Here is a 14,761-nt window from a genome sequence, read left to right as displayed (position 1 = left end):
GGAGATGGTGAGTTGAAGCTGTGATTTTGAGCTTCGCAGATGCGCCTGGTTCTTTCCCTTACATACAAAGCTGTTATAAAGTCTCTAGTAAGTCTTCTCACAGAGGGGTTGAGTACATTTTCTGTGTAAGAGATTTTATCATAATTATCAGTTATGTTATTAATCTAATAAATATTGAAGAGACACTATTTAAAGATTAATGGAAAGCACAAAAATACAGCCAAGGTGGTTTCTTAATATTGACTCTAGCATGATAGACAAGCTTTTCACATAGTAAGGCCCATATAGGAAACAGACTCTTGTGATCTAAGATTTAACATCTTTGGAACATCTGTTCTTAATTTTTTTAATTTATATATTTTTTTATTATTTTTGCTTTTTCAGCCTGCACCTGCAGCATATGGAGGTTCCCAGGCTAGGGGTCCAGTTGGAGCTCCAGCTGCCAACTCACGCCACAGCCACAGCAATGCAGGATCTGAGCTGTGTCTGTGACCTACACCATGGCTCATGGCAACACTGGATCCTTAACACACCATGGGAGGCCAGGGATCGAACCTGCAACCTCATGGTTCCTAGTTGGAATAGTTTCCTCTGCGCCATGAGAGCAATTCCTAGAACATCAGTTCTAAGTCCAAATCACTAACCTGCAACATGTAGTGATCTAGTATGGAGCTTTACTTGGTTGACAACTAAGTCAGCTCCTTTTATCACACACACCCTTCCTCAATCTTGGCAGGTATTTATTCCCAACAAGAAGGAGCCTAGAGCTAGTGGCTCTCCTACCCGAGATGGCTTTTCTTTACAGTTACTTCTTCCTCACTTGTTATTCACAGAGAGGTCTTAATGCTTTAAAAAGGGAAGAATGGTTTCTTTCCACAAAAAAGGTGAGGTCTTGAGTCTAGTGAATCTTTTTGTGGTGTTAGTGCTCTCCTCTATCTCCAGGATGGTAACTCTGACAGGTCCCAGTGGAACCCCTTCATTAACCTGCTAGGGAGGCAACGTGTGTTTATCATATTTGATTCTGGGCATCCTGAGTGCTGACAGTGTGAGCCTCAAGACAGGACAGTTTTGCCGATTGTTGACATAGACACTATAAGTGCCATCTGGACAGAAGATGCCAGGCTGAGAAGGATAGTGTGAGAGTGATAGGGCCTCTGGTCTGTGCCCCATTAAGAGGAAGAAATGCTTTGGGAAATGAATGTTAGGTATTTCCCAATCTTCACTTAGATCTGTCTTTCTAAAAGGGATTTATTTTCTGCCATTCCCAACCATCTTTACCAACATTATCTACATCTTGTAATGTTTCTAAGCAGGTGCAAAGATAACACTGGTTGGAAGACCTCAGGGAGCACTTAAATATTTATGATCTTGATTGGGAGTCTTACTATCTATTTAATCTTTCTTTTCATGATCCTTGGTAACTAAGGATTGTTTACATTTTAAGTAGAATTCAAATATGCACTAAATTTCTAAAAGGCATGCCCCCAAGCATGAACAGGTCAATTCACTAAGCCTCCTGGGTAGAAACAAGGCCTTTTGTGCTGAAAGTCATCTGGTCCAAACTTAAGTAAGGGAACAGTAGCCCAGAGAAATAAAATGACTCAGCTAGGTTACCTGGTTGATTAGAGGCAGAGGTGGGAGATAAACTCTGGCTTCTTGATTTCCAGATTTTCTCTGATATTGCACTGAGAAATTGATCAACCAACTGTCCAATTAACATGAATGAGTAATAGAACCTTGGTTATATGAGTGGGATTTTCCAATATGCCCCTCCCCTTTCCTCTTTTCCACCACCCGCGGTAATCAGAGAGCATCTTACCTGAGCAGCCTTCTTACTCAACTCAACTGCAATATCTGAGGCTGAGTTTCCTATTCCAATCACCAAAATGCGTTTCCTTTCAAATCCTTCTGGGTGTTTGTACTGGCGGCTATGGAAATACTGGCCTTTGAACTTCTGGATACCTTCGGGGAGAAGAAGAGAAAAATCAATGGACTATGTCAAATTAATTTCAGTAATACTCAATGTCAATTTTTGCTTTCTGGGGCCAATCATTTGTTTTGTCTCTTCCTCTCAGGGGGGTTATAATATCAGGGGCAACTGGAAAACTCAAAGTACAAAACATATGAGAAATGTTAGGTTAAGCATATGGTACAGGGCCAAAATGGTTGATTTCAGAGACTGTAGCTTATATATTTATTAGAGAACAAATAAATGGTTTTGATGAATAGAGCAAAGTCAAGTGCTGGTTTCCAACTACCAATTACCCTATTTTGGATTGTATAATGATACTTCAACATCACATAGCATATATTATTTTATATGTTTCTTAAACATATTATGAAGTGCTGTTAGTGTATTTGGGTAATAATTAGAATACTCTTATTTTGCAAAAGCAAACAAAAACTAAAATAAACTAAAAACAAGGGACATTAGGTGAGAGTTGGTTTTCACATTGCAATAAGTCAGCAACTTACTGAACAAGTCTCTTTTTTTCTTTCCTTTGGATTTTATTTTTTGAGCAATGGAGACAATACCTAATATTGTGACACTCTTACAGTTTACAAAATGCATTCACAGCCACTTTCCCCAACTCCTAGCGAGGGATTCCCAGTCCTTGGATTAAGAGTCCAGTCTGTATGTGCGATTAAACTGCAGCCCCGCACCCAGAGGCAGACAGGCTCCCCACTCAGGGTCTTACTTGAGGGTAACACTAGCTGTAAGTAGATGCTGGGAGAAGGCAGGGATGAAGGGGCCTATGAGTTGGGGCTCCCAGAGGCACAGAAGTCCACCAGGTGAGCTGGACACAGAGGCCCAAGCAGGGCAGAAAAGGGGCTCACAGGGGAAGCACAGAAGAACTGGAGGCTCTTAAAGGGTATGTCCTGGAAGGTCTTGGTACCAGGTTGTCTTTGGGGCAGCAGGAAGCCCATGAAGTGTTTTCAGCTGGGAAAAGATCTGATAAGATGTTCATAGTAGACAGGTCACTTTAACCACAAAGTGAACACTTGTGGTGGGCACATGGAGACTGGAAGGCCAGGTAGGAGGCTGTGCCCAATGGAGTTCTGATGCAGGGGGGCAGTAGGTGGGAATGAAGGGGCGTTAATTAGCCTGGGCCCCAGCAGGCCTGATGCAAATCCCTCCCGACTCCTAACTCTGGATCCCAGTGGATGTCTGGACAAGTGTTTTTGAAAATCATCTCAGAAAAACATGACTTTATTAAAGTATTTGTCTTTGATGGCGGGTTGCTTGAAGGAGTCTTGAGATCATTAGTCTGAAAGTATGGTCCCTTGGTCAGTGTTAATAACATCACCTGGGAACTTGACAGAAATGCAAATTCTTAGCCTCACACCAGACCTCACACCAGACCTAGGGGTGAAAGCCTAGCAAATTGTGGGCTTAAATCTGTTCCAAGTGATTCTGTTTGAATTTCATTGCTTTTGACCGGTAAACCTCAATACTGGCTGCATATTTAAATCACTTGAGCAACCCTTAATTGACCTAGGCCTACCCTAGAGCAATCAAATATTTGAAGGTCTTTAAAACTTTAAAAGCTCCTCAGGTGGTTTGAATAATGTGAGGGCTGGCCTGAACCACAGCATTAGATGTTTTCCTGAAGGCCTTGGGAAGGAAGTATGCTCTCCTTCGAGGGAAGGGCTTGGGAGGTACCATCTTCCCTTGTGCTCCCTGTAGCCATCACTGTCCTGTAGGAGCACTTATTTCTAGGAGTTTCCTCTGTAATTCTGGCTGTGGGCATGGCGCTGTAAAATGTCTGCAAAAATGTAACAAAGTCACAGGTGAAGCCAAGGTAAGCACGTGGCTGAAAGGGCCTCTCCAACAGAGAACTAATTTGGGTGAGAATTTGCAAAATTCTGAATAAGATTTAGTAACTTTGGAAGAGGTTGGCTAAAATCCCTGAGAATGAAGATATAAGAGGTTGAAAGAAGCAAAGATGGTGTTTGGAATCTTTGATCTTTATTGCTGTATGCTGATCTTAATATTATGCCTAGCTAATTCTGCCCATCAATCCAACCCGAGAATAAAGTACCTGGACACCTACTTCCCAATGCTGGGGTTCCCCGCAGGTCTCACCTGGAAATGACTCCAGTGGGATGTGAGGGAGGATGTGATGGCCGCTGCAAACCATGACTGCATCAAAGACAGCACTTTGCTCCTTGCCATTGCTCTCAGTAACAACTGTCCACTGGCCAGAGGATGAGAAATCTGGGCGTTTTTTCACGCTGAGGACAGTTGTCTTGAACCAAACATAGAGAAGGTATCATTGAGAATGACTCTGGCATAACAGGGGCCCGGTCCACTGCCCTGGGATTAAGGATGGGTAAAGTGTAAATTCTGACTCCATTCAGGTTCCATTTGAATCCACTTCAGGCCACTTAAGGCAAAGATTGTTAAGTGCACCCTGCTCCTTCTTTGGCAGGTGCTACCAAGGATGTGATGCTTTGTGCGAGGTCTGACTGGCAGTGGGAACCTGCGTGTCAAAGACTGAATAAGTACTTGAGAGAGACCCAGAAAAGCAAGAAAAAACTCTGGGCAAGATAAGAAAGACATGTTCATCATTCAAGTGGTTACACAGTCACTGTTTATCAAGAACATTTTATCAAGACCACCCACCTCTATGCGGACTCTGTATTAGAGAAAATGTTACCTGGGAAGCACTTCACCTAGTGCCTGGCACAGAGATGGCACTCCACCAACGGTAAGTTGTTTGTATTTGTTATTTTTAAAACAGAGTACATCATGCTAGCAATTCACTTTATGATCTCATTTGGATTAAATAATTTATCGGTTTGATTTTTTTTAATGTTTGCTGTCTGGAGGTTTGTGCATTTTTAAAAGTGTACATAAAGGTTGTGTGTGCCTGCTATATTTAAGAAGCAATGTCAAAGAAAGCAAAGCTTTTGTCACCTTTAGAGGAATGGCGTACTTCTTTCTCCTCTTGGCAAATATTTGATTCCCTATACATGCTTTTCAAATTTTTAGATACTTTTCAGAATGCTGGGTTGGCAATTTTTGAAGCTGTTCCAATTGAAAAATGTATGTGGAATATCAGTATGAAGCTTCTGAAAAGGCTGTAAAATGTCTGGGTATTTTTGGCTGAGAGTAAAGATTTCAGATTTGAAATTCAGGGTGGTTTATTTGCTAAGGTACTGTGGAGTCTTGCTATTTAAAATGTGGTTCAAGGACCAACACCTTCAGTATTACTTAGGAGGTTATTAGAAATACGACTGACCTGAGCTGGTTTATGTCTCCTCAGGCAATTGGAAGATGATGTCATATGTCCCTTCAAAGAAAATGAGGCTAGGAGTCGCCAGTGGTTATAGATATTAGTTTAAATGCAGTTTCACCATCAATATCATCAGTCAAACCATTAGTTTTAACTGCTATTATTCTTCTGTTAATGTATATAATCTATAATATCTGGGGTAACGACACTACTTTGGGGGTTTTCTATTATGCTGTTATTTTTCAGAAAAGAATTGGATTAGAATACTTTGGTTTACAATTTCTTTCATTATCAGAGTAAGTTCTCCACTTAAATGTGAGCTAAACCAATGCAGAGAAAACCGTTCCCCCCCCCAAAATAAAATACCTGGAACTGAATATATTTTAGAAGATCAAACTTTTGGGCAAAAATCCTGAAGTATTCCAGGAGCTTAGAATTGTGCAGGAAGTTTGGAAAATCTTCAGGCATTGGAAAGTCACTGAAACAGGACATTTCTTTGCTGGTGTTGGTGATGACAGATTGATAAATACTTGCTCGGCCATCTTCAACATTTTCCTAAAGAATCAAATAGAAGGGTGATAATCACATATTTAAAAAATCACTTGCTTTCCTACCGTTCTTCCAAATCTAACCTCTGTGTGACCCTCTGTCATTGCTGTAGTGTGACTGAAATGTCTGGCTGATGAGGTGACACAAATATGCTCCATCACCTTGTGCAGCAGTGCCTAGGTGGGGCCCTCTAGTGCTGCTCATTGGGATCAAGAATGGGGACGCTCCTTCTTCTGGCACTTTGCAGAATATTTGGCATTCTGGGTCTCTACCTATTTAATGTCCATCATTGTGACAACCAGCCTCCTTCTAAAACTCCCCCTGGGGAGGCTGTACCCATCTTCTACCTCTCTAGGTACCAATCAACCCTGGGACACTGATCAGAGAAAATAAAGAAGAATTTCAATTAAAATGAGTACTTTCGGGGGCTGAGAATTTTCACATCTTAATTTGTATCCTCCTGTCTCCACCTTTATTTTATGCCTTATGCAAATCAACCTTCCTTAAGTGATAAAGTTAAGAAATATTAATGCCAATCAAATCTTAAACTTGATTCTGAATGTTGGCAAGTATTCTTTAGTAAATCAGGAGGCTGCACATGCTAAGGTTGGGTTTATTATTTCCTCTACAAAAATGTTGTGCATTATGATAAGGTCCTTTGCATTAAATTGTTTAAGACCCAAGTATGGTGATTTAGTGTCTGTGAAATCAGCATGTTATCAAAGAGGCTTTTGTAAGAAAATTTAAATAGCTCTATCCAGGAACTCCTCAATAGATGCTTCTGCATATGCAGAGAGTAAGGCTTTATCTAGGCAAACAGTAGTTGCTGTTATGACTCAGCACTAGGGTGCAGTGTAAAGAAATGGAAAGGTTGTAGGAATTCATAAATTAATTACAATAAATAACCAAGTCTTACATAAGCGGCATTGCAGTCTCTTCCACAGACCAGTAAATAAATATTCAACTCTAATCCTACAACTGCACTGAATCAGTTATGTATATTGCTTTCTCATCATTATTCACAGAAAATTATTACTTTTCTGCCAAATCTTGAGATTAAATCTCCTTAGATTTTTGCAACACTGAAAGAGGCAGCCTGGACTAGCAGAAGGAGCCTGGTTTTTGGAGGTAGACAGTTTGAATTAATCTCTTTCAGACTGTGTGAGTCTGGACCAGTTAGTTCCCCTGAGCTTTAGTCCTGTTATTTGTCAACTAGGGATGTATTAAGTGCTCAATAGTATTGGTATTGTCTATTGTTACTGAGGAAGCTATTAAGCCTTAGGAAAACTGTCAGTTATAGCTCACCGCTCACCACAGTAGGAGAAAGGCACCAAAGCACCTGCTCTGACACCAAAGGAACTGATAAAAGCACTCACTATCCCATCTTAGTTTTCTGATGTTTGTTTCTTTTACAAGAGGCTATACTTCATTTCAAAGAGTTAAAAAAGAGAGACCATGGGATCTTGCCTCTTTTATCAGCAGAGTTCTTTATATATATTGGGCTTCATTGCATTCAAAGTCAGTACTAATATGAGTTACCAAAGCTAAAATGGTGTTTGCTCTCAGATCATACCATTTAAGAGCAATTAAAAAAAATCCAAGTTTGTGAAGATCCTCATACATTTCATACTCTTTCTTCCTTATTCATTCATCTATTTATTCACTAATATCTAGGTCAGGAATCAGTTGCCTTTTTCTATGAGCAAGGTGTTTAACTTTCCTAGTCCAGAATCAAGGCTCAGATGATAACTTTGCTACAGTTTTCAGTGATTTGGTAAAAAATGAGATGAGTGTATGACAACATTCAGGTGATTAATTTGGTGTGGTGTTGTTATTAAGTGTATGTATATGTTAGAACGTAAATAAGAAGTGGTTTCTGTCTCATATACAAGGATACAATGATCTGAACTCTGAAATCAAGGTATTTTTATTTTCAAACACTAGCTTCAAATTGCATAATACAGTCCTTCCTTGATATTTGTGGGGGCTGATTCCAGGATCCTTTGGGGATACCCACATCCACAGATGCTCAAGTCCATTGTAAAAAATGGGGTAGTATTTGCACAGAACCTACATATATCCTCCTGTATTCTTTAAATTATCTCTAGATTACTAATACAATATAAATGCTACGTAAATAGTTTCCAGCATGGAAAATTCAAGTTTTGCTTTTTGGGACTTTCCTGGATTTTTCCCACAGTATTTTCTTTCTTTTTTTTCCTGAATGCACCTTCCAATTTTTTCAACCATAATGGCAGCAGTATGCAAAATGAAAGCAAGAAAATTCTCTTTAAAGACACTATGAGTCGTTTGTATTTGTTTGGCAATTCAGGGTCTCAGTGCATTATATCTACACATTAAAATATCAGTAAACAAATGAAAACTTAAAAGCACTTTTTTGTTGTTTTTACCATTTTTTATCATTGGAACTTGCCTTTGACTTGCTTGGATCTGCAGATGTAATATAGAGGGCTGGTGATGTTGGAGTCAAACTGAAGTGTAAACTACTTCCATATGTTTCAGTATGATTGAACGCAATGTCCTTGGCAAGACTGAATGTCTGAGTTTCTTATCTAACCAAGTTCTAAAAATTGGAACAGATAATTTTATAAGTAGTACACAGTAGAGTTAAACAGAAGGGCTCTTGGGTCAGATTGGGTTGATATCTGAATCTTATTGCATTTAATGGCTTTATAACCATGGGCAATTATATAAGTTAGAATCCTTATTTTCTCCAGTAAAACGGGGCTCGTTAATAGTTCCAACATTAAACAATTGTTATGAGGTTTTGATGAGATTAGACAAAGTGCTTGGCACAATGCCTGACTCTAAATAAGCATTCCAACTGTGTTTGTCCGTATCAACAACATTACAGACCACTGGAATTAGCCTTGATGAACCAGGCATAGTTTTTTTTCAGTCTGAGGTTTAGTTTTTTAAAAATAATTCAATGAATTTTATAACATTTATAGTTGTACAACTATCATCACAACCTAATTTTAGAACATTTCCATCCCAAACCCCTAGTCTACCTCTCCCACCCCCTAACTTGTCCCCTTTGATAACCATAAGTTTTTCAAAGTCTGTGAGTCTGTTTCTGTTCTTCAAATAAGTTCATTTATATTCTTTTTTAGATTCCACATATAAGTGATATCATATGATTGTCTCTCACTGTCTAAGTGAGGTTATTAAGATAATTTCTAGGACCATCCATGTTGCTCAAAGCAGCATTATTTCATTCTTTCTATGGCTGAATAATATTCCATTGTATATATGTACCACACCTTCTTTAATCCATGCCTCTGTCAATAGACATTTAGGTTGCTTTTGAAACAGTTAAACAAGGATCAACTTTACACTCAGAGTCAACATTTTTGTTTTTCAAGTGCTTTAAAATGCAGTTGGCTCCTCTGTAAGTTCAGTTTTAAGAGGATTTTGAGTGATGAGAACTGGTTCTGTTGTCTGAGCCCCTAGAGTAATTTCAGAGCCAAGGCAAGGCACTCCTTTTAGGGATTTAACTTGTATAATTTTGCAAAATTGATAATGACATCATGATTCTTTTCCTGGAGCTCAAGTAATAATCTTTATCATTGGGTTGAGTTGTATACACCTGTCAAAAGGAAGCTTTGTGTCCATGTGTGCTACTTCTTATGTTGGCGGAAGTAGATGTCTATATGTTTAGACAAATCTGGGTAAAATTTAGTTTGGCCAAAGTTATAAAGGGAAGATGTTCTTATTAATAAACAAAAGTATATCAACTATGTCTCCGGTCCAGATGCTGAGGTTAGGGATAAGATGCAGCCAGGACACACAGTTTCTATCTTCATGGAGCTTATTGTTACATTGAATTAAAAACCATTTGGGGAGTTCCCGTCGTGGCGCAGTGGTTAATGAATCTGACTAGGAACCATGAGGTTGGGGGTTCGATCCCTGCCCTTGCTCAGTGGGTTAACGATCCGGCGTTGCCGTGAGCTGTGGTGTAGGTTGCAGACGCAGCTCGGATCCCGCGTTGCTGTGGCTCTGGCGTAGGCTGGTGGCTACAGCTCCGATTCAACCCCTAGCCTGGGAACCTCCATATGCCGCGGGAGCGGCCCAAGAAATAGCAACAATAACAACAACAACAACAACAACAAAAGACAAAAGACAAAAAAAAAAACAAAAAACAAAAACAAAAAAAAACCATTTGGAATTTGGGGATGGAAATTGGAGGCAGAATAAGGTGAGAGACTTTGCTCCAAAATAAGATAAGGATGGAGTTCCTGTCATGGCTCAGCAGAAACAAATCAGACTAGGAATCATGAGGTTGCAGGTTTGATCCCTGGCCTTGCTCAGTGGGTTAAGGATCTGGCATTGCTGTGAGCTGTGGTGTAGGTCACAGACACAGCTTGGATCTGGTGCTGCTGTGGCTGTGGCATAGGCCGGCAGCTGTAGCTCCAATTAGACCCCTAGCCTGGTAACCTCCATATGTTGCTAGTGAGGCCCTCAAAAGCAAAAACAAACAAACAAATGAAAAACAAACAAAACAACAAAAAAAACCTGAAGAGACAGCTTTCAAAACAGCTAGGTTTAACTCATATTTACTTAAAATACAAGCACTGTCTAAAGATGATATTGAAGCACAAATACAGATTAAATAGCCTGAATTTCCTAGCAAATAGAATTTGTTGCAATTTATTTAAGATAAAATGATTCTAAGAGAAGCATTTTCCTAAAATAAATTTTTCTGAATATCAGAAAACTATAGCGAAATCAAGTTAGTTCAGATAGCACTGATTTAGAATTTACAATCTTTTGATTATTGGCTAGACTGAAGTTTATCTTTGACTCTAAAAATCAAAGGGCTGTAAAACAATCTTAAGAAAGTTTATAAGGCTAATATATTAATCTACTAGAAGGAGGAAGCTTATGAGGCAAAAGTGGATTCACTTATTGGAAATGTGAATACAAAAATGTATATTCTTTTTCATTATGAAACATCATCATATTGACCTTAGTTTGTTCTCATGGCTAGTTACTCTGAGCAGTTGGAAACAATAAAATAGTATTTCTCTATCATTCCATATTTTTCACTCTTTCAGGTGAACTTTATATCTGCTCCATCACTTGAAAGAAGTATAATTGAAACTCTTTTTACTTCCTTGTCCTAGTTAAACAGGCAAAGTTGTTGTTCCCAAATGCCAGTCTGTGAACTAGTTGCATTAGAAGAACTCAAGGGAGCTTTAAAAATATAAAATCCTAATACATCTGGTTTGGGCCCAGACACCTGTATTTTAGAATTTCTCCCGAGCTGATTCTTATGCACAGTGAACATGGGGAAACACCGTCTTTATTAGAGTGTCACTGCATCCTGCCATCTCTCCATAGGGCTGATACTTCCCTGATTTCTTGCCTTGTCACTGACAGACCCCCCTCATGAAACCCTCTGACCCAGATATTGCTCACTTTCTTCACTGACTTCAGGTAAAGGGTATACTCATTGTCCTTATAATGAGATCCAGTTATTCTCTCCAGCCTTGTCAGCTATCACCCGCCTGCATCCTTCTCTCCAGCCATATTACAGGACTTTCTATTCTCCAAGTGTGTCAGATTTCACAAGCTGTAATACATTTGCACAGGCCGTTTGCTCTGTCTAGAGGCATATTCACATTCCTGATCTCTGCTTACTGTCAAGACAAATAAAAACATCATACCCTCTAGAAAGCCTGCCCTCTTCTCTGTTGATTGACATTTTGTGCTTTCCATAATAATTAGTGTATAAGCGTTATACACTGCCTTATAAAATTACACTCTGATAATGGATTTTCTTTAGTATTTTCTCCTGAACAGTGAGCCCTTATACTGCAGGGACTTGCATTTGTGTCTTTTTAGTACCTAGTATATGCCTGGTGCATAGTATGAAATTAGTTAATATGTTTGTTGAGTGAATAAAGAATATTAACAGGAAGCATTTTTCTACTATTGTAAATAGGGCTTAATGGTACTAAGCCCTACACTGCATTTAGTAGAGTAATGGGAATAAATAAACGACTTTCCTGAGAGTATGCTATAAACTTTACTCTGTTCTTTACATGCAAACATTACTTCTTTAAAAATATTATGGAAAACTAACCAAAATATATATTAAACTGCTGGTAAAGAGGCCTAAGGGCCATGGTATTTTATGGGGGGTTACAAATATCTAACATGATCAATTTGGTTCTATTAAATGGGCAGCAATGTACAAAAGCAAGTTAAATTATGCTGTGGTAGATTCATTGGCTAAATCTATCTAAGGGAACTTCTGACTGAAAGTATAGTAAGGATAAGGCAGTTATCTTCTTAGGGAAGGAAATAGCTGTTTGTTCTAGCTAGTTCTGTATAATGTTAAACTGAACAGAATGTGCTGTGGAAAAGAACATAACAATTAAAACAGAAGAGAGGCTGTGACGCATAGAAAAAAATAGATGAAGTCCATGCTTAGGTCAGTGTGGAGATGACATCATATCAGAAGTTCCATTTGGTGACATCCCAGTTGCCTGCTTCACAATTTAATCTTTCTATTACCAACATTTAAATCAATAACTTTGATGGAGGCAAATACAGACGATAAAATTTGTGTATATCCAAAGCATGGAGACATATAAAACTTAAATGAAGATTAAAACTTCACATAAACACTTAAAAAATTGAAGTACAGTTGATTTATAATATTATGTTAGTTTTAGTGATTCAGTGTTTAGAATCAATATTGAACATAATGATTCAATATTTTTATAGATTATACTCCTTTATAGTTATTACAAAATAAAGCAATGTATCCCTGTGTTGTGTAATATATACTTGTTATTTTTATTGTGATATAGCTGATGTACAATATTATATAATTTTCAGGTATAACAGAGTGATTCTCAATTTTTTTTTTTTTTTTTTTTGTCTTTTTGTCTTTTTGTCTGTTGTTTTGTTGTTGCTGTTGTTGCTATTTCTTGGGCCGCTCCCGCGGCATATGGAGGTTCCCAGGCTAGGGGTTGAATCGGAGTTGTAGCCACCGGCCTACGCCAGAGCCACAGCAACGCGGGATCCGAGCCGCGTCTGCGACCTACACCACAGCTCACGGCAACGCCGGATCCTTAACCCACTGAGCAAGGGCAGGGACCGAACCCGCGACCTCATGGTTCCTAGTCGGATTCGTTAACCACTGCGCCACGACGGGAACTCCGATTCTCAATTTTTAAAGGTTATATTCCACTTTTAAGATATTGGCTAAATCCCTTGTGTTGTACAATATATCCTTATGGCTTATTTATTTTATACATAGCAGTTTGTATCTTAGTCCTTTATCCCTATATTGCCCCTCCCCCCTCTGCTTTCCCCACTAGTAACTGCCTATTTGTTCTCTATATCTATGAGTCTGTTTTGCTTTTGTTATGTTCATTGGTTTATTTTTTTTAGGTTTCACATATAAGTGATATCACATAGTATTTCTCTCTCTGACTTATTGCACTTGGCCTAATACCCTTCAAGTCCGTCCATGTGTTGTAAATGGCAGAATTTCATTCTTTTTTTTATAGCTGAATATTCCATTGTATACATAAACAACCTCTTTTTTATGAATTAATCTGCTGATGGACACTTAGGTTGCTTCCACATTTGGTTATTGTAAATAATGCTGTTATGAACATGTGAGTGTATATATCTTTTCTAATCATTGTTTTTGCTATGTTGGATATATACCTAGGAGTGGAATTGCTGATTCATATGGTAGTTCTATTTTTAGTTTTTTGAAGGACCTCCATACTGTTTCCATTGTGACTGCACTATATTACTTTTTTTTTTTTTTGTCTTTTGTCTTTTTAGGGCTGCACCCAAGGCATATGGAGGTTCCCAGGCTAGGGGCTGAATCGGAGTTATAGCTGCTGGCCTACACCACAGCCACAGCAATGCCAGATCTAAGCCATGTCTGCAACCTACACCACAGCTCATGACAACGCCAGATCCTTAGCCCATTGAGCAAGGCCAGGGTTCGAACCTGTGTCCTCAGGGTTACTAATCAGGTTCGTTTCTACTAAGCCACGGGAACTCCTAGGTTGTCTTTTTGTTTTGTCAAGAATTTTCCTTTTCTGTGCTAAAGCCTTTAAATTCAATTAGATCCTATTTGTTTATTTTTGCTTTTATTTCTTTTGCTTTAGGAAACAGATTGAAAAAATATTGCTATGATTTATGTCAAAAAGTATTCTGCTTATGTTCTAAGAGTTTTATGGTTTTAGGTTTTACAGTTAGGTCTCTAGTCCATTTTGATTTTACTTTTATATAGGCTATGAGGAGAAGTTCTAATTTCATTGTCTCACATAGCAAATTTGACAGAGGATTGAAACTTCAAATAAACATGGCTAAGGATAAAATCAACTAAATAGTGTTTAATATGCACAAATGTGAGTTCCTATAATTAGGAACTGAATCATAATTTGTTCAAATGAAAAATGTACAGGGGTTTTAATTGATCCCAAGTTCTGTATAAATGATTAGAGTTATGTGATTTGAAATATGACAGTGAACCTATGTAAGTTTAATCTCAATATTGTGGCTGGCTCTAATCTCAATATTGTGGCTGGCTCTAAACCTATCATCTACCATGGGTCACTATGGGTAAGCCATTTATCTTTGGTGTTCTCATCTTTAGTTGGAATTAATAATAACTAAGTTAGGGAGTATTGTGAATACAAAATGAGAATTCATATGAAGATAATTACCTAATAGATTTTTTTTTCAAATACTGAAAAAGCTAGTGCAGCATTAAACTGTTTTAACAGAGGTGTCCAAATCAAGTGAACCATAAGCTGTAGTAGGCAATTGCCAGACCCATTGAGTATAAATTTTTTGAGGGCAGTGATTATGAAGATAATTACTTCTTCATTATCTAAAGCAGTGCCAAGCACCTCTTTGGTTCTGAAAAATATATATGTTATGAAGATGGTTTGAAATATTGAGTCTTGGGG

At 38.4% G+C, this 14,761-nt stretch overlaps 1 protein-coding gene across 3 annotated transcripts in view; it reads right to left on the bottom strand.

Moving 5' to 3' along the window:
- The window catches only part of FMO2 (flavin containing dimethylaniline monoxygenase 2), a 43,894-nt gene that overhangs the window by 18,345 nt on the left and 10,788 nt on the right, over nt 1–14,761 (bottom strand). For all 3 annotated transcript variants that reach the window (XM_021063189.2, XM_003130104.5, XM_013989532.3), the window contains exons 3-5: nt 5,607–5,795; nt 4,088–4,250; nt 1,820–1,962 (exon numbers count right to left, since the gene is read on the bottom strand). In XM_021063189.2, the coding sequence (XP_020918848.2) occupies nt 1,820–1,962; nt 4,088–4,250; nt 5,607–5,795 (495 nt within the window). The remainder of the gene's footprint in view (nt 1–1,819; nt 1,963–4,087; nt 4,251–5,606; nt 5,796–14,761) is intronic.

This window comes from Sus scrofa, chromosome 9 (genome assembly GCF_054392235.1).
Source record: "Sus scrofa isolate SSC_HxYL_T2T_F1_AM1 chromosome 9, Sscrofa_HxYL_maternal_Yorkshire_Landrace_v2.0, whole genome shotgun sequence".
Taxonomy (NCBI): Eukaryota; Metazoa; Chordata; class Mammalia; order Artiodactyla; family Suidae; genus Sus; species Sus scrofa.
This window is presented reverse-complemented; position numbering and strand designations above follow the sequence as displayed.